The 22,990-nt window shown below is 43.7% G+C and overlaps 1 protein-coding gene across 1 annotated transcript in view; it reads right to left on the bottom strand.

Annotated features, from left to right (window-relative positions):
- LOC139638369 (titin-like) overlaps positions 1 to 22,329 on the bottom strand; it is a gene marked incomplete at both ends in the record, with an annotated part of 67,174 nt that extends 44,845 nt beyond the window's left edge. The window contains 29 exon segments of the mRNA XM_071512489.1: positions 2,149 to 2,412; positions 2,892 to 3,152; positions 3,549 to 3,809; positions 4,436 to 4,699; positions 5,233 to 5,505; positions 5,677 to 5,943; positions 6,054 to 6,335; positions 6,521 to 8,217; positions 8,355 to 8,523; positions 8,632 to 8,796; positions 8,887 to 9,119; positions 9,210 to 9,451; positions 10,296 to 10,523; positions 10,644 to 10,798; positions 11,574 to 11,716; positions 11,851 to 12,048; positions 12,224 to 12,293; positions 12,760 to 13,018; positions 13,738 to 13,794; positions 14,160 to 14,408; positions 15,390 to 15,503; positions 15,596 to 15,832; positions 18,259 to 18,618; positions 19,426 to 19,539; positions 20,029 to 20,178; positions 20,356 to 20,431; positions 21,259 to 21,386; positions 21,388 to 21,474; positions 22,247 to 22,329. Of these exon segments, the coding sequence (XP_071368590.1) occupies positions 2,149 to 2,412; positions 2,892 to 3,152; positions 3,549 to 3,809; positions 4,436 to 4,699; positions 5,233 to 5,505; positions 5,677 to 5,943; positions 6,054 to 6,335; positions 6,521 to 8,217; positions 8,355 to 8,523; positions 8,632 to 8,796; positions 8,887 to 9,119; positions 9,210 to 9,451; positions 10,296 to 10,523; positions 10,644 to 10,798; positions 11,574 to 11,716; positions 11,851 to 12,048; positions 12,224 to 12,293; positions 12,760 to 13,018; positions 13,738 to 13,794; positions 14,160 to 14,408; positions 15,390 to 15,503; positions 15,596 to 15,832; positions 18,259 to 18,618; positions 19,426 to 19,539; positions 20,029 to 20,178; positions 20,356 to 20,431; positions 21,259 to 21,386; positions 21,388 to 21,474; positions 22,247 to 22,329 (7,086 nt within the window).
- Between the last annotated feature and the right edge of the window lie 661 nt (positions 22,330 to 22,990).

Raw genomic sequence — 22,990 nt, 5'->3', positions numbered from 1 at the left:
AAGAAGCAAAAATTAGACATAATAATATATTTTTATAGTAGAAATATGCTTTTTTCCTATTCCATAAATCATCTTGCGACCCCCCAAAATGATCTCGCGAGCCCCTGAGGGGTCCCGATCCCCAGGTTGTGAACCACTGCCCTATATAACACCGATCTAGTACTAATAGTAAGGATAGAAGCCTAGCGTCCCTTTTTAGGAGATCAGCTATGTTTGCAAGTAAGCTCTTGTATTCTGTTTTTGTGTGTATTTCTGTGTATTTTTTGTAGGGCTGGGCGATATGGTTGAAATCAACATCACGGTAATCATAATGATTTTTCTTATATGAATATATATCACGATAATCAAAGGGCAAAATCACGTTAAATAATCAAATTACAGTTCATCTCATTGAACCAAATGGTAATGTTAGGTGTGATGTCAAACAAAATAGAAATATTCAAATATTTCTACCATACCTGGTTTTAGAGCTTTTAAGTAAAATTTGCTTGTCATCATCAATTTAGACAGCAGAAATGTGTGTATAATATTGAATTATCTCCCAGCCCTAATTTTTTGTGTGTATTCTGTTTTTTGGTATATACTCATGACCAAATCTTTTGTGTGTATTCTGTTTTTTAGTATATACTCATGGGTTAATATTTGTATTCAATTATAACTTGTTGGGACAAGGTAAAAAGGTGGAAAACAACAAAGGGCCAAATTGGCCAAAATACTGAGCAAAATACTGGGAGGACAACACGGTCTCACGGCAGTTCGTGAAATAGTCACGAAAATTTAATTTATTGATTCGTGTACATGGACACGATTTTGCAATTTTTTTCGTGAAATGAGCACAACCTAAAGAACGTGCCTCCACCACGACCTGAATTACGTTCCTCCACCACGAATTTGAAAACATAAGTTTTGGCAAATAAAACTACTTGTTTTACGGTTATGGTTAGGCAACTAAAACAACTTGGTTAAGGTTAGAGAAATGGTTTGGTCATGATTAAATAAGAAAAACGTTCGTTAAAAATTGTAAAAATTAAATGTGGCTTATGGTTGAAATGTACTTTGAACATGCTGGGAGTCAAACTCCAGTCGTCGGCATGGAAGGTAAAAGTATGAAACCCTAACCCTAACCATACGCCCATCCCCCACCCGACCACAACACCCTGACTGGCCACCGTTTTATTTCAATGTCACACTACTTCCTGAGTCCCGACTGACAGAAAAAAAAACGTGTTGCAGGCACGAAAGATACTTCCAGTTGAAATACATTAGTTTGAAAGTCGTGCTGAGTGTCACAAAAAAATTGAAAAATCGTGTCCATGTACACGAATCAATAGATTAAATTTCGTGACTATTTCACGAACTGCTGTGAGACCGGGTTGGGGAGGAGGGAAACCACTTGTAACGCATGAAGTCAGAAAATGTATTCAAGCTTTACATCGTTAACATCGCTGCTGCCTGAGGAAGAGTCTGAGCTGCCAAGTGTGTGTAAGCCAGTGAGAAGAGCTTTCTAACGCCACGTGTTGTGATGCTAAGCTTGAATTAATTTTCTTAACTTTCTGGATTACAAGTGGTTTCCCTCCTCCCATTAATTTGCCCATCATTTACTAATGGTGTTCATGTTAACTAAGGTATTAATTTATACATTTAATAGTCATCTTTATAAACTATTAAATAATGTCTAAATTAATACCTTAGTTAACATGAACACCATTAGTAAATTACACATTAGTTAACTGTTAATTAAGGGTAAGTTAATGCTTATTAAGCATTAACTAACCCTTAACTTAGTGTACCCTTATTGTAAAGTGTTACCCTATTTTCAAATACAGCTACTATTCTGAATGAAACATAACGGTGCAATGTTGCAAATATTCCAATGTTCTCTGAGTTTTGATAGTGAAAATTAAAAGTGCGATATACAATTATACACAGTTAATTGTGCAGATTCCTCATGTCGGAGCTTGCAAAACTGTAATGACGTCACTAATGCTTCAAAAAATTCTCCCACCGACAGTAATCTTCTCATGGAAATTTGCTTTCTTCTGAATGTAACAAGAGACTGGTCACTGACAAGAAACGGAGATCAAGACCAAAATACAAAACTACAAAATACAAAGACAATACAAAACAAAAATAAACTGCTGTACTTACTCTCCACGTTCAGCCTGGCGTTGGCAGACAGTTTCCCCAGTTTGAAGGAGTAGACGGACTCGTCGTGCGTGTTGCAGTTCTTCACCTTCAGGGTCTGGACCATGCCGTGGGAGATGATCTCGTACTTGTCGCTGTTCTGCAGTTCCACTCCGTTCTTGATCCACTGGGATCCTTTGACGTTGGTGTGGGTCAGCTCCAGGGTGAACACCGCCTCCTGGGTCTCCGTCACCGTCTGGTTCCTCAGCGTCTTCTTGATCTTCACCGCTACAGCAGGAAAACACTCACTTCAATCAGTTCAGCGGTTCAAAAATTCATTTCCAAGACGCTCATATCCACTGTCGGTTCTGTTCATCATTCATTATTTCTTTCTTTTCTTTTAGTTTCTCTAAAATATAATGGATGCTGACTGTACAATTGTTACAGTTTTTAGCCTTTAAAAAACCTGTTAGCCCTTAAAAAGTATTAATGTATCATTTTGTAAGACAAGGTGTCACTTTTTTAAAATGGTGGAATTTTGGAAGGTGACTTCATTTCTCCATCGATGAAACTATGTAGTAATAATGACAACATTTGAAACTTTGACTCATTTTTCTAATAATAAATAACAAAACTAGCCATTAGTTGTGTGAAATTAGTATGAACAAGGTATTGTTGTTGTGTCAGTATAGAAACATTTTCCTGCTGTGTGTAGTGTCTAGTGAAGACAAATAACAGACTAAACTTCAAACTGTCATGGTACCTACCCTCCACCCTGAGGTTGGCGGTGGTCTTGGAGTTCGCCACCTGGTAGGTGTATTCTCCGACGTCCTGCGGTCTGGTGATGACGATGACGAGGCGTCTGACGGCGCCCTTCACCTCGCTCACCACGTTCTCGTTGAAGTCGACGGTGTGACCGTCCTTCAGCCACTTGCCTTCGGCGTTGGCGTTGGCGACTTGACACTCCAGCTCCGCCGTCTGCGACTCGGCCACCGTCACGTCCTGCAGGGGCCGGGTGATGGCTCCGCCTGGTGGCAGCACAAGGAAACAGCTCAGTTTGTTTTAGGTTTTGGGACCGGCAGTGCGGCCGCCACGACTGCTGATGGACAGGAGGACGGTCTCTCTAACCACTAGGCCACTCTGCCGCCATTAGGGGGGAATTCAGTGGGAGATTCAAGGCGATTTCTCGGTAGATTTAGGGAAATTTTAGACAATTTTTAGTAGAAATTGACAAGAGCCTTGGGGGAAGTCAAAAGATTTGGGGGTATATTGAGGGGAATACAAAACATTTTCAGGGCTTTTAGGGCCTCATCCCTCTCATTGCTTAAATATGGTTTCAAAGTAGTTGTAGATATATATATATATATAGATATATATAGATATATATTGTATAACTCACAATGCTTTAAATATACTGAACGTACCAGAGACAGTGAGCTTAGCGCTGGACGTCTTTTCACCGGCGTGGAATGTGTACTCGCCCTCCTCGTCCTTCATGGCGTCAATAATAGTCAGAGTGTGAACCTTCCCCTTGGACTCCATCTTGTGTTTGGGACCGGCTTTGAGCTGCTGGCTCTTGAAGGTCCAGACTGGATCGATGCCGGGGTGAGAAACCTCAACCTGGAAGGTGACGTTCTGGGACTCCGAGCACACCTTGTCCTCCATGTGCCTCACTATCTGCACCTCTGTAGAAACAACAACGTGGTTTTTAGAAGAACAAAATACATCAAACAGTGAATCATAGTGAATTTGTGAATGGCTGCTAAATTCCAATACAGTTTGTGACTCTAAAGATAGGTAGGGCCCCCTGGAAACAGATTTTGGATTGAGTAACAGTACAATAACATTAATTAATGTAATTATATTATTTTATATTAATTATTTGAATTAGGCTTGGGCCGATATTCAATAATATTGAATACTGGGATATTTCGCAAATATTGCCATATTTTCCGCATATCGAATAACCCTAACGCAACACATATAATGATAGTTGCAGTGAAAATTTTGTCCTTTTCTTTCAAGTAGGTTCCCTTTTCCACAATCAGCCCATTTCACTGGAAATGGCAGGAATGAGAAAATTACACAAAATGACCACTGTTTTTGCTTAAATAGTAAGATCAAATTTCTAGGCTATTAATAATAATAACTAGTAGTGGTATTAGTAGTATTCGTAGTAGTATTATTATTAATAGCCTAGAAATTTGATGTAATTTAGAAGAAATAAAATTTTAAAAAAGGAACAAAAAAATTTGGTGACCCTGGTGAATTCCTTCACTTTTAGATTAAATCAAATTGGACAAGCTCTTACTCTCGACAGACAGGCTGCAGCTGGTGTCGACTTTGCCGACCACCAGTTTGTAGCGTCCTTCATCGGAGGCGAAGGTCCTGGCGAAGACCAGGCGCTGCTTGGCTCCCTTTGCCACCATCTGGATTCTGTCACTGGGCATCAGCAGCTTGTCATTGTGGTACCATTTGACTGAGCTGATATCCTGAGCTGAGATCTTGGCCTCCAGAACAGCCTTGGTGCCCTCAACGGAGGATACGTCCTTCAGTGGCACTACGATATCAATGGCTGTGAGGAAAGGGAGAACAAAGATGATGATAGATAACAGAAAATGTAAAGTTTCAAAATATTCTAGCGCAGTGGTTCTCAACCTTTTTCATATCAAGGACCCCTAATTTATTATTCTATGATTTTGTCAAGAATTCCATGACTGTATTGTAGGTAGAGAGATAACAGTGAAACGATGATCAAAATAGTCATTATTCAATTTTTTTTTTTTTTTTTTTTTTTACAGTTTGCTGGGGACCCCCTGGAACCCCCTCAAGGAGCCCTGGTGGTCCCCGGACCCCACGTTGAGAACCACTGTTCTAGCGGTACTAATCAGAGATGCTTCCCCTATCTGTCTGTTAAGAATTAACAAATACAAAATATATAGTAACAGTCTGGTATGCAGGGAAATGTTATGTCGGCTGTCTTGACTTGTACTGTTTATACTGGTGCCAACAAAAGTTTCCATGTGATTGCCCAATGTTGTCGGCTGCATAATATTCTTAGTGATTAAAATGTGGTGTTATGTTTCGTAGTCAAATCTGGTCTCGTACTTTGAACGTTGAGTTTGCCAGAAGTGGAGATGTCCTGGGCAGGAACGACGAAGGAGTAGGAAGCAGCGTCTTCTCTGCTGACGTTCTCCACCAGCAGCTTGTGAACTAACTTATCGATAATGATGTGGACGCGGTCCGAGGCGGAGATGGCCTGGCCATTCTTCATCCAGGTTCCTTCAACGTTTTCCTGGGAGAACCTGACCTCCAGCTGAGCAATGTCTCCCTCACAGACGGTCAGGTCAGTCAGGGGCTGCATCAGGGTCACAGGACGCACTGCAGGAACAGAGACACAGTTCATCACCATGGACGCTGCTGCGCACTGTCCTTTCATCCCATTACACAACCATGACTTAGAAGCAACTTACAGCAAACGTTCAGAGAACTAATGACAGATTATAACAGTCGTTCTTTGATCCATTAATGAGATCAATTCAAATTGCTTACATTTCATCTTCAGGGATGCGCTGGTCCTCAGATCTCCACATACAAAGGTATATTTTCCCTGGTCCTCCTTCTTGACATCCTTGACAGACAGGGTGTGTCTTCCACGGCGGGAGGACATGACGTATTTACCGCTGGGAGACAGCTCCTTCTCTCCGAAGTACCAGGTTCCCTCAGCGTCCTCACGAGACAACTCAACCTCAAACTCTCCAGAGTAGGTCTCTGGCACCTCAATGTTCTCCAAGTGCTTGATGAGATCCAGGGCAGCACCTGGATGCAGATCAATGTTAGGAACCACCATCCCACACCATTATCTACCAATCTATCAATCGCAGAGACTTAAGACTAACAGACAGAAAGACAACTGATGTAAAGATCACCTTCTACATGGAGCCTTGCGCTAGTCCTGACACTCTCGTCATCTACAACCACGCAGCTGTATTCTGCATCATCCTTCAATTCAATCACCAGCACAGACAGGAAGTGAACCTTTCTGTCAGAGTGCATCCTGTATTTGTCTCCAGAGAAGATCTCTGCGTTGTTCTTCAGCCATTTGACCTTAACGAAAGGCTCGTTGGTCTCACACTCAAATGTCACCATAGTGTCCTTCTCCTTGGCATTGGCATCCTCCAGGTTTTGGGTGAAGTTAATTGCTGCCTTGGCTGCAATGAGAAAATAACATGTGAGACTTTGAAATACTTTGGGACAAAAAGCAAAGAGCATGTTGCTGGGCATGTTGCTGGTGAGCATGTTGCTGGTGAGAAAATGGGACTTAATTGTCATAAGCATGATGTTAAAAACAGACAAAGGAATGAACACCCAACATACTGGCATAAAGTGACCATACCTTGCACCAGCAGGAAGGCATGGCTTGAGGCCTCCCCGGCAACATTCATGGCCTTAACCATGATGCTAGCAGAATCCTCCGCTGTGACATCTCTGATCACCAATTCACATACATGGTCTTCAGGCCAGTACCAGTAAATACGGTCAGACTTGTCCAGCTGAATGCCGTTCTTGAACCACTGGCACTCAGGTTCTGGTCTGCCGACCACTCTGACTCGAAAACGAACCTCATCCATCGGAGCAACGGTCTTGCTTGCAATACGCTCCAGGATTTTAGGAGCTTCCATGCTGGGGGAGAGCTGGATCCTCTCTGGTTTGATTGTGGGGATGGTCACTTTGCCCTGTTCCTCCAACCTCTTCCTCTCAGCCTCTTCTTTCTCCTTCAGGTGATGAAGCAGCTCCTCTTTTGTCTTCTTCAGCAAATCCTCATAAGAGTCATCCTTCTTGCGAGACTTGAACTCCACAGCAGAGATGGACTCATAGAAACCTTCCTCTGTCCTGCGCTTAAATTTGCTCTTCAGCTCGTCTGACTCCTCTGAGGTTTTCTCATGAACGATTCTCTGGGTCTTCCTCAGCTTCACAACTTCCCTGTCTTGTGCGGTCTCACCGGGTCTGTCAACCTTCACAACATCAAATGCAATTCTGCCAGTTTCTTGTGAGGTCTCTGCAGCCTTCTGTTCTGGAGCACGACGAAGGACGGACCTAAAGTCTTCTCTCTGTTGGATCTCCAGCTTCACGGTGTGCTCAGCTGTGCCCAAAGGATTATCTGCAACAACCCTGACCTCTCCTGAATCGTAGGACTTGACATCAACAATCTCCAAGTAATAAATACCGTCATAACGAAGTCTATATCTCTTGCTTTTGCGAATAAGTTGTCCGTTGAGGTACCAGTTAACCTTGGGTGTTGGATAACCAGTCACTCTGCAACGGAATCGTGCAACGTCACCTTCCAGCACTCTGGCTGGTTCGGGAACCAGGACAATCTCAGGTTTAGTCTTCTCAGTCTCCTCATCTGTACAGACTCCTGCAGGTCCTCCCTCATGAGCCATGCGCTCCATCTCATCTATTCTGTGTACTCCCTTCCTGCCTTCAGGAAGCTGTGTTTCTTCAACAAGGCCCTTCTCGTCCTTGACAATCAGGGTGGCTGAGGTCTGGTCAACTCCAAACTTGTTAGTAGCTCTGCAGGTGATGACACCGCTGTCTCTAGCATAAGCAACTTCATAGTCAAGACTGCAGTAGCCGAATTCATTGACCATGCGCAGCCTGTTAGCTGCTGCCAGGGGTTTGCCATCATGCAGCCACTCTACTACCATAGTGGGATCACCAATAGGGGTCAGTCTGCATTCAAAATGAGCTGGACCAAAACGCTTCATTCTGACAGAGGTCAGCTTCTTCTTGAACTGAGGTTTCTGCTGCTTCTCTTTGTCATAAAGGTCTCCCTCCTCCCACTGCTCTTGACCATAACGGAGATGAAGGGGCTCCAACTCTGGAGCTGCAATCTCCTTCGCCTTGTAGGTTCCTTTGGGAATAATGAGCTTTCTCTCTGCTTGAGGTGCAGTGAAGTCCACCTCAACATTGACTCTGCAGCGAGTGGTATCTCTTCCAGCCTTGTTGATGGCTGTAGCTGTGTACCAGGCACTGTCAGAACCTGCGGTGGAAGGGATCTGGAATTTGGCTTCTCCCTTAGTGCCTTCAATCCTGGAATAGACATTTGGATTGATTTATCAGGACAATTTTCCATTTTTGACAGTCCCCGAAAGTTTTTACATGTTTGATTAACATTATTAGAAAGCCATTAAAACAAAATACATTTATAGTCAAAACGAAATACGTACTTGATATGTGGATGCTTATGTGGGGTGATAATGTCACTGTTCTTCAGCCAGACGATGTCAGGGATGGGGTTTCCAATGGCCTTGACAGCCAACTCAACCAGAGTGCCCTGTTTAACACTGATGTTCTTCAGCTTATCAATGAACTGAGGACGCACCAGGCTTTCTCGAGCTGTAGATGGTGAAATACATTACTGGTCAAGATAGGGTAACATATACCACATGAGCATTTTGCTTGAAATCACAAGTCCAATATGATAGATTTGTGACACGGTCTTACCATCAACAGTGAGAGTTACGGAGATAGAGGTCTTTCCAGCTCTATTCTGAGCGACAACTGTCCACTCTCCAGAGTCTTGTGGCATGGCTGGCACTATGATCAGAGACTGAGTACCATCCTCTTTAATCACTATCTTGTGGGTGTAGTCATTGACCACTTGTTGTCCTGAGAAAAGGATAAAAAGTTTTTACTAAAAGGGAGAAAGATATATATGATAATAAGTATGTCAAGAGTCTTAGAGCTTGTTTCACTTACCATTGTGGAACCAGTATGTGTCAGGCATCGGTCTGCCAACAACCTTCAGGTCAAACCTAGCAGTCTGCCCCTCAGAGCATTTGCTTGAGGAAGGCTTCATGACGAACACAGGCTTGTAGAGTCTCTCCAGCTGAGCCTCGTCTGTCTCATCAAGCCTGCGAGCGGGAGAGCGTCCGGGCGAACGGCTGGAAGAACGGCCGGGCGAGCGGCTCAGAGAACGAGGAGATGTGGACCTGAGAAAATATCAGTCATCAGTACCGAGGTGTTTATAGCGGTTAAGCATTAGACGTATTTATCAGTCCTGTGAGTACACAGAATCCCACCTGATCCTCTGCATGGCCGGCTGGGGTGTGTATCTCTGAGGTGTCACTGCTCCGGACGGCTCCACATAGAGCTTCCCAGAGCTGACAGCATTTCCCTTCATGTTGCAGGCGAAGGCGGTGTAAACGCCCTCATCCTCTGGCAGCACCACAGGCAGACGCAGGCTGGCTCTACCATCCTGAAGAACCTCCATCTGGTAGCGGCCGCCGTGCCTGATGCGGTTGCCATCTTTGTACCATGCAATCTGGCAAAAGACAAAATGTAATTGTAAGATAATTGTGCATCCGATACAATTAAGTATGATTAAGATGGTACTAGGTTTCAGCCAAGAGACTTCATCAGTTCTCCTGAGTGGTCAGGAATTCCCCGCCATTTAACCTTTGGTGATTCACACCATGAAGGTAATGTCCCTAATAAGGGGGGGGGGGGGGGGACTGCGACATCGCTTGTCCGCTACATAAAACGCCGTCATAAAATCTTTACCTCGGCGGTTCAGAAACACGCCAGCTTACTCCCATTCACAACCTGGAGGTTCACACCAATTCATCCCTCCACTCGTGATTCTAATGACTCCTACATGACTGTCATGTGGCTCTAATGACTACCACATGACAGTCATGTGACAGTCAACAACTCTCAAGTGACTTCATGGTGTGAATCACCCACAGAGGTTGAATGCCGGGGAATTCCCCACCAGTCAGTAGAACTCCTATACGTTGAACCTAAGTAGATCCTGACCTGACCACTAAGTAGAACTGATGAAGCCTCTCTGCAAAACGTCTTCAACTCTCCAATTTTAAGTCCAGTGGATTTTGTTTTTATTTTCTGGACAATTAAGCTGATAGATATTAATGGACTGGCTATAACCTTTCAAACCTAATGGCAGCCAAACCTTGGGTGCCTTCAAGAAAGGCCCAGCAAATCAAATTATCTGATCTGTCCTTTATTTCTACTTAAGCCTGCCATTTTAGTTCAACAAATACAGCAATACAGGATATTGTATCAATTTTCACACAAGTTAACAGAAACCTATTTCTGCAAAAGAATGCATTTTGACAAAACTTCTACTGGTACACTCAGTTCAGTACCTTGGGCAGTGGCGTTCCTGCCATCTTGCAGTGGAAAGTGACGCCCATTCCATCCATGATCCTGTAGTTTTTGACTGGAGTGTCGAAGGCTGACTGCACGGCCTCGTCCTCTGCTGCAGTCACCATCAGTTCTCCATCCTCTGTCACGATCTCTCTGTAGGTAATCTTAATGATACGGAGCTCAATCTCCTGGATGATCCTCTGCTCAAAGGCAGAAATGTGGAATTCCTGAAAAAAGTTACGTTGTGTTTAACGTTAAAGTTGAATCAATGAATACTGAGAATTTTGCATAACCTTGGTCGCACACAGCTGTAACCAAAAGACTAGAGAGATTTTGTTAGAAAGTACCGTTTCTGAAACAAAGCTCATGGGGGTCGTCACCCTCCTCTGTTCCAGCTCGTACTGACTCACGACCACGGTGGGCTCCTGCACCACCATCGTCGTCGTCGTCACTTCAGTTTTATATGTCACGTCATGCAGCTTCATGTAGGCTTCGTATTCCTCTGTAAACACAAACACAGAAATACTGTCAGCCAAAGGTCAAAAAACTGCTTTTCTTAGAATATTCAATACATCCACAGGTCTCTATTCAGTTGGTTCATTATGGTGATAAATACAACTGATTTCTAACAATTTTCTAAAAAGGCCTTTCTGAAGCTAAACCTTTGAAGATACAATCCCTTGCCTGGGTCCAGACCTTTGACTCCGCCCACTTCACCAGTTGACTGATTCTGGTCTGGCATCGTGACATGAAACAGCGGTTTCTCGGTTGAAAAACGATCGGTCCAATGAGCGCCGGGGGGGGACTAACGATTGGCCAATCAGCGCCACGGGCGGGACTAACGCCGTTGTCAAGCTGTTGTCAAGCTGTGCGCCGGAACCAAGGAGGAGTAATAACAACAATGGCGACCGCTATAGACAAGATAGACGCTGCTATCCAGGCTGTTCTAAATCGATTAAAAGTACCAATTACTTTGAAATCCGAAATACTTTGTTTTTACTTGGCTCCGTCTTGTCAAAGATGCTCTATACTTTCTGAGCCGTCTCTGGTGTTGTCATGGCTACGCATCAGTGTCGACTTAAAATGACGTTAGATTCAGGCGGATACGTTGGTCTCTAGTGATTGGTTAGGGAAAATCGAATCCCCCTCCCCCACGGAAATCAGTTAGAGTGGAGGCAATGTCAAACTGAAGATGGAAATGGAGTGGAACGAGTTGACAATTCTGTCTGATATCAGGCAATACAATCCCTAGATTGAGAGATGGATGAACGACGTACCTTCCTCCAGCAGGCTGGCGGAGGCTGAGGCTTCTCCAAGCTGGTTCTTGGCGAAGACGGAGTATTCTCCAGCATCATCAGCGAAGGTCATGGAGATCTCCAACCTGCATTCTCCAGTCTCTTTCTTGTAGGCAACTTTGTATCTGATGAAAAAAAAAACACTCAAATATTGAAACATTTGTCTGAGATCAGGTTGACCCAGGTGGTTCCAACTTGTCTGTGAGTATGACAGATGCCAAATGTCCCATGTGAGCGCCGAGCTGATGGGAAGGTGTACCTGTATCCAGTAGTGAGCGGCACACCGCTCTTCTTCCAGATGATGTGAGGTTTGGGGCTTCCTCCGATCTGGCAGTCGAAGACGACACTTCCTCCCTCCACCAGCTTCTGGATGCTGGGCTTCCTGATGAAGAAGGGAGCGGCGGTCTCTCCGGTACTCACCTCCGTCACAGCCTGCTCCTTTGTCTCTACGGCAACGCTGAAGTGACATCACACCAACAGTTAGAGCAAATAGAGATGGTCAAATGTTTAACACATGTATTGATGTTTGTTTAGGACTATACAGAGATCTATAATAGCTATGAAAACAGCATCATTGAGCGACTTTAACAAATGGTGTTCAACAGTTTAATTTGTCAGACTTTGCAACTCACATTTTTTCCTGTGTGATTCCGATTTCAGTGACTGTCATGGTTTCTTCTCTACTCTCAATTTCTTCTGATACTAGAAGGGAGAATCAAGGTTGTTAAAACACATAAAACCTTAATAAACCTACAATATTCTCTTGTCAGTTACACTTCAACCGGTTCCTATAGCAGATGTTGCTGCTTATTAAAGGAGTATAAAACCACTCACCAACTCACTGTTTTCAGCAATGTTCATGACAATTTTATGATGAAACGCATCCATCCTGGTCATAATCTTATCAATACATTGCATAATCTGTGCATTATCCCATTTTACTGTCACCAACTAGTGGCTGAAAAACCTTTGACTCAATAGTGTCATTTTGGTGGTTTACCGAATTTTTTCAAAATTTGCATTTTTCAAAATTGTGCAGCAGGCAGAAAAAGTGTATGATGACCCTTTAATATTCATTTCATGTCAAGAGTAATAACGCTTCCAGCTTTTATATGACAGAGTAGATCAGGTTTTCGTTGAGATTAGATTTCTTGGCTGCTGCCGTTACCTTTGACCAGCAGGTAGCAGGACGTGCTGACGGTTCCCGCCTCGCTGGTGGCGGTGCAGGTGAAGCGGCCGCTGTCTTCGGCGAAGGCCTCGCGGATCACCAGGCGGGCGAATCCGCTCTCGTAGCTGATCTGGAAGTCGATGGAGCTCTCGATCTTGTAGTCCTCTCTGAACCACATGATGACCGGAGCGGGGTGACCGCTGATCTGGCACTGCAGCGTTATGGACTCGCCCTCCGTCACGGACATGTTCTTCAGGCTCTGCAAAATGCAAACATTTTTCACACAGCTGGAAAGACCAGGATGCACTTCTTCACTTCTTCTCTACAACAGGATGCATCATTTTCAACACATCTGTGTTTAGTTTGGGATAACATACATTTGTTTTACTTTTCAATACAATATACTTTATGTCAATAGAAACATGTGCTGAGTCATTATGTGTTGTAATTAACACATACTGAAAAGAAACAGCATTGTGTGTTGAAAAAGTGTTTGTTCTTTCTTGTTATCTGCATTAATGCACTTTTCTCTCTTGCTCTGTATGTTTTTATGAATGCTTATATTTGTAAGTTTTACTTGTGTGTTATTTGTATGTTTTGTTGGTGTGTTTCATTTTGTATCGATTAGTGTGTTTTTAAGAAGAGCAGCTCAATTGGGCTAAAAGAGATCCTAATAAAAATGATGTGATAGGGGATATCCAATAATAATAATACTTCTAATAACTTTATTTATATAGCACTGTTCAAAACAAAGTTACAAAGTGTTTTACAGAGACAAGTAAGTAAAACAGGAGGTAATAAAATCAAACAAAAGCACAGGAAAGAGAAATAAAAAAGGCAGAAAAACAATTTGACCAGAGCTGATAGTAGTCAGCAAAAGGCAAAACAATACAACAAGGCCCAATAAAAGCCAATAATAATTATTCCAGTAGTTATATTCTGAGGGATGGAAAGCATAAGCAGACAGGAAGTACTCACAGCAATAAGAGTAGGAGGAACGACAGGCTCCTGCGCCGGCGCCGGCACCGCAGCCGCCTCCTGAGGACACATCAACAAGGTCAGACATCATCACACAACCTTTTCTCTTTTCAGCAGGGCGAACAGTAAGGATGGAGGGATGGAAGCCAGTTAGAACAGATAAAACCCTGCAGAGACAAACTGTCACCACAGAACAAGAAGACAGAGGGGTGAAGGCGAAGAGATGAAGACAGGAAGAGTAGAAGAAGAAGAAGAGGGAGATGAGCCAGGCGGACACTTCTTCATGAGGTGGGTGAGCGCTGAGGTAAAGAGACGTCTGATTGGCTGTGGCGTTACGGTGAAGAGGAGGTTTTAACCAATGGGCACGCAGGTGACAGTCCACACAGGGTTAAAAGGGGAAGGGAGAACCAGAGAGAACCAACCTGAGGCTCCCAGTCCTCAAACTCCTCCTCACTCACTGCGTACGCCCCCCCCGGCTGTAACTGACTGTCATAGCGAGTCTGATATCTGGGGTCTTTAAAGGGAGGAAGGTGGGGCTCCGGAGTCACTCTCATCTCCAGAACTTTACGAGAAGGACTGGGAGACTTGACCGGCTTGATGATCTTTCTAGTGGGAGAGGGAGAGGAAAGCTCTTTCTGCAGAGAGGCGATAGCAGAGCCTGACCTGGAGACCTGACCAACCCAAGGAGAACAGCGTTACCATCAAACCAGAACAAAAATCAACAATCCACGGCTTCGTTTAGCTGGGGATTAGTGAGGAGATGGTGGGAACTGAATCTCATGGAAAGTGGGAATTATCTCATGGAAATTAGTTTTGGGTAAAAATATTGAAGAATATTCCAAGATAAGAACATATATATATATATATGAAAAAAAACATTTTTTAAAAAGAAAAGAAAATATGATGCAGAGGTGTGACCAGGTCAACTTCACTCAAGTCCCAAAGTGAGTCTCAGGTCTTGAGGCTCAAGTCAAGTCTCAAGTCTAAATGTAAATCATTAAGTCAGGTCCATGTCATTAATGTCAAGTCTGAAGTCTAAATGTAGAACAGCAAGTCAAGTCAGAACAAATCAAGAGTCCAGTATCAATTTAATATCTTAAAGAAAACTAAATATCTAGGACTTTTCAATGCAATATGGTTTTAATAGGATAAAAACTTGGTAAGAGCATCATGAGTTTGATTTCTATAATCAACTTCAATAAATTCAATCATTCCATACAAATTCAGAAAACAGAATTTAAATTCAGTCGTCTGCTGGAACAAATCTCATCACTTTCAATCTAAGTCATTTACACAAACACAAGATCTCAAGTCAAGACTTTAGAAACCTTTTCAAGTCATCAAAGTACAAGTCAAGTCCCAAATCACCAGAATCCAAGTCAAGTCCCAAGTCTTCTCTTCATGCATCAAGTCAAATCAAGTCAAAACTGTGACTCGAGTTCAAGTCATATGGCCCGAGTCCAAGTCATGTGACTCAAGTCCCCACCTCTGCTGTGATGTAACGTGCTAGGATGGCTGACAGTGTAATGAGGTGAATTCAAAGTGCAGCACACCACATAAGAAAACAGTGGAGACCGTGTGTTAGGATGTGTGTGTGTTAAAGATGAAATGAATATTTTGTTGACTCCCATCTGCCTGTTGCCTGTCCTTACCTCATAGCTAGGATCAGGTTTAGGGACAGAAACTTTAGAAACTGTGAAATGTGGAACTGGGGACGGAGCGAGACCAGTGTCCACATGGAGGGAGCTTTCTGTCGTTCTCTGTATCTAGAGTAACCAACAGAGTTTGAGAAGGTTGAGTGGTTAAAAAGAGTCAGACCTCAAATCTTCTCAGTATGAATGAAACAAACTCCTCCAACCTGGCAGACCTGGACTGTGCGCTGCTCTGCGGTCGGAGCGACAGTTGGCATTTCAACAGGCAGCGTTTTCTTTGCAATGTGTATCTCTGCAGTGGCGGCGGCCTGCTGCCTTAACTCCGCCTCTACAGCCTCGTCTTCAGCCAGACCGCCCTCCACATGCACGGGCTGACGGACGCGAGCGAGGTCGACGGCGGCCACCACCGTGGCCACCGCCCCGGCTCTTTTCCCTCCCTCAGCCTGGAGACAACGAACAGCGGGTTGGATACAGCACATAGATCTCAGGACATCCATGGCACGAAGTAAGCAGAAACTCTACCAAAACCCAAAGCTAGAAACTGAAATACTTCACAAAATAATATACACAACAGATCAGCAAAAGAATGGTGGTTGTTCCCATGAAAATCATCATCACTGAACGTATGGAAGCATGCATCGTGCAGCATTCAACCTGAAACATGCAGCTGTCTCTGGTTATGACTCATGCAGAGAGAAGATGCACTCTGTCCTGGTTGTGATTTCTTCATAAGGTACATACATACAGCAGGGGATGGAGGTCAAAGGTGAAGGAGAGCGGGTGTGAAGTTCAGCGATGGATGACGTGATCTAACGGTGACAGACTAAAAAGGCTAGAGAGTGTCTCAGTAAATGTTAACCTGACAGACTGTGATCAGTGTTGTGATGTTATCTACAGAGAGGTGATGTGGTTTACATGCACACTAATAATTCGATCTTAACCTGATTAAGGCAACACTCCGACTACTGAAACATGTCATGTATCTATCTGATTATCTTAAAGTCACAACTAAACAGCATTTTGAAAGCATCTTGCTGCCTGAATGTGACGTATTTCCTGTTGAAACAGGATGTTGGGGCGGGACATAACACAGTGACGGATCATTCAAAAGTGTAAACCAATGGGAGATCAGTCAAGCTGGGGACACAATAATGAAAAGATTGAGCAGCACACATTTAACAACTGAAATTTGCAGATTTTCAGTCTTTTTTCAGCTTTTTCTCCTCTTTCTTCGTCTGTCTTTCATTGGCTAAAGAAAATTCCTGTTACGATTTGAGGCTTTGAAGAACTCACAACACAGGATTACGCAAAGACTAGCCCTGATAAAATCAAACATGTTTGACGTTGCCGACTAGGATCATAGGAGAGAGATTTGAGTCTTTCACTCCCACACACACAACGATTACAGCTGCGACTATACAGTGCAACCCTGAACTACCCTGAACTACCTTGAACCACCCTGGACTACCCGAACTACCCTGAACTACCCTGAACTACCCTGAACCACCCTGGACTACCCTGAACTACCCTGAACTACCCTGGACAACCCTGGACTACCCTGAATTACCTGAACTACCCTGGACAACCCTGAACTACCCTGAACCACCCTGGACAACCCTGGACTACCCTGAACTACCCTGGACTACCCTGGACTACCCTGGACAACCCTGGACTACCCTGAATTACCTCAACTACCCTGGACTACCCTGGACTACCCTGAACTACCTGAACTACCCTGGACTATCCTGAACTACCTGAACTACCCTGGACTATCCTAAACTACCTTGGACTACCACAGACTACCCCAGACTACCCTGAAATACCCTGGACTACGATGAACTACTACAGACTACCCTTAACTACTACCCTGAACTACTCCCATGAACTACCCTGGACTACCCTGGACTACCCTGAACTACCCTGAACTACTCTGGACTACCCTGGACTACCCTGAACTATCCAGGACTACCCAGGACTACCCTGACCTACCCTGGACTACCAGAACTACCCTGGACTACCCTGATCTACCTTGGACTACCTCAGACTACCCTCGACTACCCTCAACTACCCTCAACTACATCTCCAGAACTACTGTCCTGAACTACTACTGAACTACCCTTGACTACCCTGAACTACTTCGGACTACCCTGAACTACCTCGGACTACCCTTAACTACTACCCTGACCTACCCTGAACTACTACCCTGAACTACCCTGAACTACTATTCTGAACTACCCTGGACTACCCTGGACTACCCTGAACTACCCAAACTACCCTGAACTATCCTGGACTACCATGGACTACCTGAACTACCCTGGACTACCCTGGACTACCCTGAACTACCCAAACTACCCTGAACTATCCTGGACTACCTGAACTACCCTGGACTACCCCAGACTACCCCGGACTACCGCAGACAATCTCAAATCATACTCAAATCAGGCTTGACACACATATAATCTGTCCCCAGCTTTATGGAGAGAAAGGCAGTTTTATTTGATGGGAGGGACTGTTCAAAAATCTGTGATGGTTTTATAGGGAGCCGAAGCGGAAGTGGACTACCGGGTAACTAGGTGTGTTACCCAGTCAACAAACCTACTGTAGATTTCAATCTTCCCATTAATTGGGGCAGGTAAACTCCTCAGTCAGATTTCTTTTGTTTTTTTCAAACTGTGCAAGTCAAAACTGTACTTACAAACATGGGCAAGCATGGAGCAGTGCATATAGGCCGGCGATGTAAATCCTGTTACTACCAACCCAAAATCCTAATCAAAGTATTGCCTTAATCTGCTTTCTCCCAGTAATCAAAGTATTGGTGTGCAGGTAAAAACACTCAGTGAGGGTTCGACTGATCTGCATCTCCATCTACCTGCTCCTCCTCTGAGTTCTGAAGCAGATGCACTGAGGAGGAGGAGGATGAGTCCAGATGGGGGAGTCTGTGCTCCTCAGTGTAAAGTGCATCCGTTTTCCTCTGCAGGACAGCACTGTGGGGCGGAGCGAGCTCCGACTGCAGGAAGGCTGTGGTCTCTCTCTGCAGGGTCGATGTCTGAATCACTGTTTCTCTGTGTTTGTCTGAGTGTGGAGCAGCTGGCTGTCTGCGCAGACCGGCTGTTTCTGTGTGTCGGTCTGTCTGTCTGCGCAGATCGGCTGCGTCTGCATGCAGGACGGCCCTGTGTGTCTCTGAGTGTCTCTTCCCAGCAGAGGAAACCTCTGCAGCTGCTGCTGAGCTCTGCACAACAGGAGCAGGACAGACAGTTTACCTGCACTGTGGGGACGCTCAGTATGGATGATCACAAAGGAAGAGTTTGGCTCCAAACTGAGACATCCACCAATGAACTTCCTGCTATTCTTCCAAAATGGACATGTAGTGTTTTGGAAATGAACTCTTTATTTGAACTAGATAGAAGAGAAATATGGACCTATACATCATGTTGACACATGATAGACATGCTGTATACTCCTGGATAATTATAAACACAGGCATAAAGGTAAAGAGACTGCAAATAAAGGCTGTTTCAATATAAGAGGGGATCTTACTTCAGAATTAAATTAAGCATAATTAATAGCTGGATTTGCAATAAATATCATATATCAGAATCAGGATCACTTTGATCGGCAAATAAAAATACAGGAATTTGTCTTGGTGGCATTGGCACATCTTGAAACAATAAAAATTATTAATAAATACATTTGTGACATTTGAATACAATGAAAGTTTTTTTTTATTATGTGCAATTTAATTTATAGGCCAGAATGTTAGGATTATCATGTTAGGAGTCACCACTCTGAGAAAATGATTATAGTTCATTTTGCGATTTCTCGATTTCTTCTTTTTTTGGGGGGGATTAATTGTGCAGCCCTAATCCCCATTAAAGTTCATTAAGGCTCAATAAAGCTTCATCTACTCTATCTCAGTAGTCTAATCTTAAGTTTCTGCGCCTGTGCCACCAAGACAAATAAATAAAGTGAATAAAGTGATGGGGACACAGCTGCTGAGGAGGTTCCAGGTTTCCAGGTGTAGTTATTTGCAGTGTACCTGCTGGGCGGACAGCGCGGCCTCGGCCTCAGGCGGCCCTCGGCTGCGAGCCTGATCCACAGCCGCCACCACGGTCGCCACCGCCATGCTCCTGTCATCCTGGGAAACATGCTCCTGACGCACCACAGCAGGTCGGGTCAGTCCACACATCAAGTCAAACACATTCACATCCAACAGGCAGAGCCGGGCCCAAATACTGGTTCACTGCATAGCAGCTGGTTAGTTTAGTTATGGTGCTATATACTGATTCATTATTCAATATGCATTCATTAAATATTGCTGCAATCATATCATTCAGATTTAAAGGAGAATTCCATTATTTTGAGTCAAATCATCATAAGCAATTTAAGTCTGAAACAGAAAAGCCATCCCAGAAACAGTGGAATTCCCCTTTAACTAATCTGCAGGCTTCAAAAACACATTCAGTGAGTCCAACATTCATCTTCACTCAGCTTGTAGAATCACAAAATCTCAAACACCAGATTTGCCACTGGAGGGCAGCAGAGGCCCAAAACTCCCCAGACACTTTCACCACTGTACTGAATCCCCCCCCCCCATCCCCCCCATCCCCCCTCCCCCCTCCCCCAGAGGCCCCTCCCTCACCTCTCTGCCGCCGCTGACTTGCTGCTCCCAGTGGCGCTCCATGTGCAGCTGGGTGGCTGAACTGGTCATACTGGTCATACTGGTGTAGCTGCTCTCTGCTGTGTAGTCTCCCTGCTTCCAGGGGGGCAGGACCTCCGGAGAGGCAGAGACCTGGGGGGGGGGGGGGGGTTCGAGTGATGAGGAGGATGATGATGATGATGATGATGATGATGATGATGATTATTACATTACAAGTAGTTCTGTGCTTTCTATTATTTGTGGAGATTAAAGTGTCCTGACTCTGGATCTGATTCTAATTCTACATACAGGATGCAAATCAGTTCTCACCCGTTTCCTGGTCATGATGGGAGACTTGACTGGTCTGATGGGAGAGACGGACAGTCTGGTGGAGGGAGACACGGGTCTGCAGAGGAACAATACAACAATGTAATAATACAATACACAATGTAAATATATAATTTTTACATCTATGGGTCTATGCATTTTCCATTTCTAAACTCTAGACTTCCAATCCTGACTTTTTATTTTTGACTGGTCTGGAGGATGTTCAGTGTTCAGTATGGTGTGTGATGATAGAAGCTGGACAATATAACTGTCAATTAATTGTATACAGTACATACATACATAATACAGCTGAACATTATTCTGCACTATATGACTATCCACTGGACCAGTGATTCTCAACCATTTTCATATCAAGGACCCTAATTTAGTCCACATTGGGGCCACAGACCCCCATTTGATGAGAATTTGTCTCTCGAACCCAAAGAGAATGAGGATATTTTTATTGTTAGATATGATTTTGTCCAAAATTCCATGACTGTCTGCATTGTAGGGAGAGAGATAACAGAAACTATGATCAAAATAGTCTTTCTTCTACATTCTCTAATTGTGTTCACTTGTAGTGAATTAAATAATGGTGAAGTTTAACAGTTGATCAATTTGGGTTTGGGGCTGGGGTCAGTTTGCTTCAAGGACCCCTGGTGGTCCCCGGACCCCACGTTGAGAACCACTGCACTAGACCATGTCACTGTGTAGCTGAACAGTGTACAGCTTCAGAAAGTGATCGTTATATTTTAGACGTTCAGCTGACTCATGAGCAGCCTGGCTCAGGGACACTTCAGCAGGACTGAACCTGTGACCTTCTGGTTATGGGACGGTCTCTCTGACCTGCCCCCCCCCCCCCCCCCCCGCCCCGCCCCGCCCCCCCACGCTGAAGACGGTGTGTACCTGACAGGAGTGGGAGTGGGAGCCTTGACGTGTCGGACGGGCGAAGGCGACTGATGCCGTCCCCCGGACACCTTGGACAGCAGGGAGGGGGGGGACTTGGAGGTGGGTTTGGGGGGAACCCGCGGGGGGGGTTTTATGGGCCAAATGCTGAGTCATCATTCCTCCTTCCACATGCATCTCCATCATGGTGGTGGCCTGGAAACTGGCCTCCATCCTCTGACAGGAACACAGGCAGAGTGACAGAGTTTAACTGATGATGGTGGATAAAACAAACCGAGGCTCAGCTGTCTGTTAACATATCTCTTTATTCAGATATACTTTTTAACCTTTAGTTATTCAGGGAGGGATATGCAATACAGATTAATATTTAGATAACTGAGTTGATGAAAGAATGGTACTGAATATTCACCGCTGAAACTAGCTAGCATGCTAACAATTTGGCTGTAATGATCGTTTATCGTGGAGATCTGGATGATGATTTTGACCATGAAAGGGTCGTTCAAGTATCTGTTTTACATATGTCTATTTTGTATATGTCTATTTTGTATACTACTTATTACACATTATCTGATTTAACATATATCTATTTCGGATGGAGAATGAGAGCTTTTAATTGAAAATGTGGAAAATATCCAAATATACAGTTTTACCTTTCTTCAATTTTTATTCAGAAATATAAACAGTTCAATAGAGATAAACTAGGAGATAAACTGTTCCAGTTGTGATGACTGATTAAAATAATAACTAAGGAGTAATGCTCAAAACTAAGTGTTTTCTGTAGAAAGAGATTAACTGTTTCAATTTTAAAATTTCATACATTTTCCAGACTTTAATTTCTAGAATTGATATATGAGAAAAAACACAGAAAAGATGTAACTGTATGTATATTGGGACAGTACAGCAATATTTTGCTGTACTGTTTCCAGACATTTCCAGACCCGCAGGAAGCCGGACTCTATGAGGACCTGTGGGGGTTTTGAAGTCTCACCCGCTCTACTCTGCTCTGGGACGTCGCCATCTGAGATGTGGACACAACGGTCTTGGTTTTCTTAGCAGGAACAGCTTCCTCACCTGCAGCAAACACACACAGCACATTCACATTCATCTGGATTCATTTTACTTTTTTATTCTTTGTGTGTCTACCTGGTTAACTAAAGAGAAGAAGTAAAAAGATGAAGATAGAAAGTCAAATTTAGATCGTTCAGACTGGCGCTTCTACCTAAAACCACAATGTGGGAAGTGAAGATGTAGACCAAGAATGTTTTTTTCATTGTCATTATTTTTTATTTAACATTTATTCAGCCAGGTTAGTTCCACTAAGATTAGGAATCTCTTTTTCTTGACCAGGTCTCCCTTGTAAAAGAGATTCCTATTCTCAATGGGACTAAAGAATATCATTAATAGGAAACAAACTCAACTATAAGATCACAAATTATTTAACCAACCAACAACAGGTATGAACATGGGAGTAAATAACAAGTGTTATTATTTTTATTATTATTTATTTATTGTATTTATCTATAATTTCAAATATGTTATTTGAAAGAATATAGTAGTACTTTATAATGTGGTAATTTATTTTATTAAATTTTTTTTTGCTCTTATATGTATCACCAGAAGCTGTGTGTTTTGTAAAATAGTGGTGTCCTGTAATCCCATGTGGGATGGGCCAGATGTTTGGCATGACACAGAAATAACAATAAACTAACGAAAGAACTAACGAACTAACGAA

This window comes from Centroberyx affinis, unplaced genomic scaffold (assembly GCF_046629955.1).
Source record: "Centroberyx affinis isolate AG114_WGS23_722 - 3 ecotype Tasmania unplaced genomic scaffold, CSIRO-AGI_Caff_v1 ptg006318l_1, whole genome shotgun sequence".
Taxonomy (NCBI): domain Eukaryota; kingdom Metazoa; phylum Chordata; class Actinopteri; order Beryciformes; family Berycidae; genus Centroberyx; species Centroberyx affinis.
Note: the sequence above shows the minus strand (reverse complement) of the source record. Positions and strands in the feature narration are given on the sequence as shown.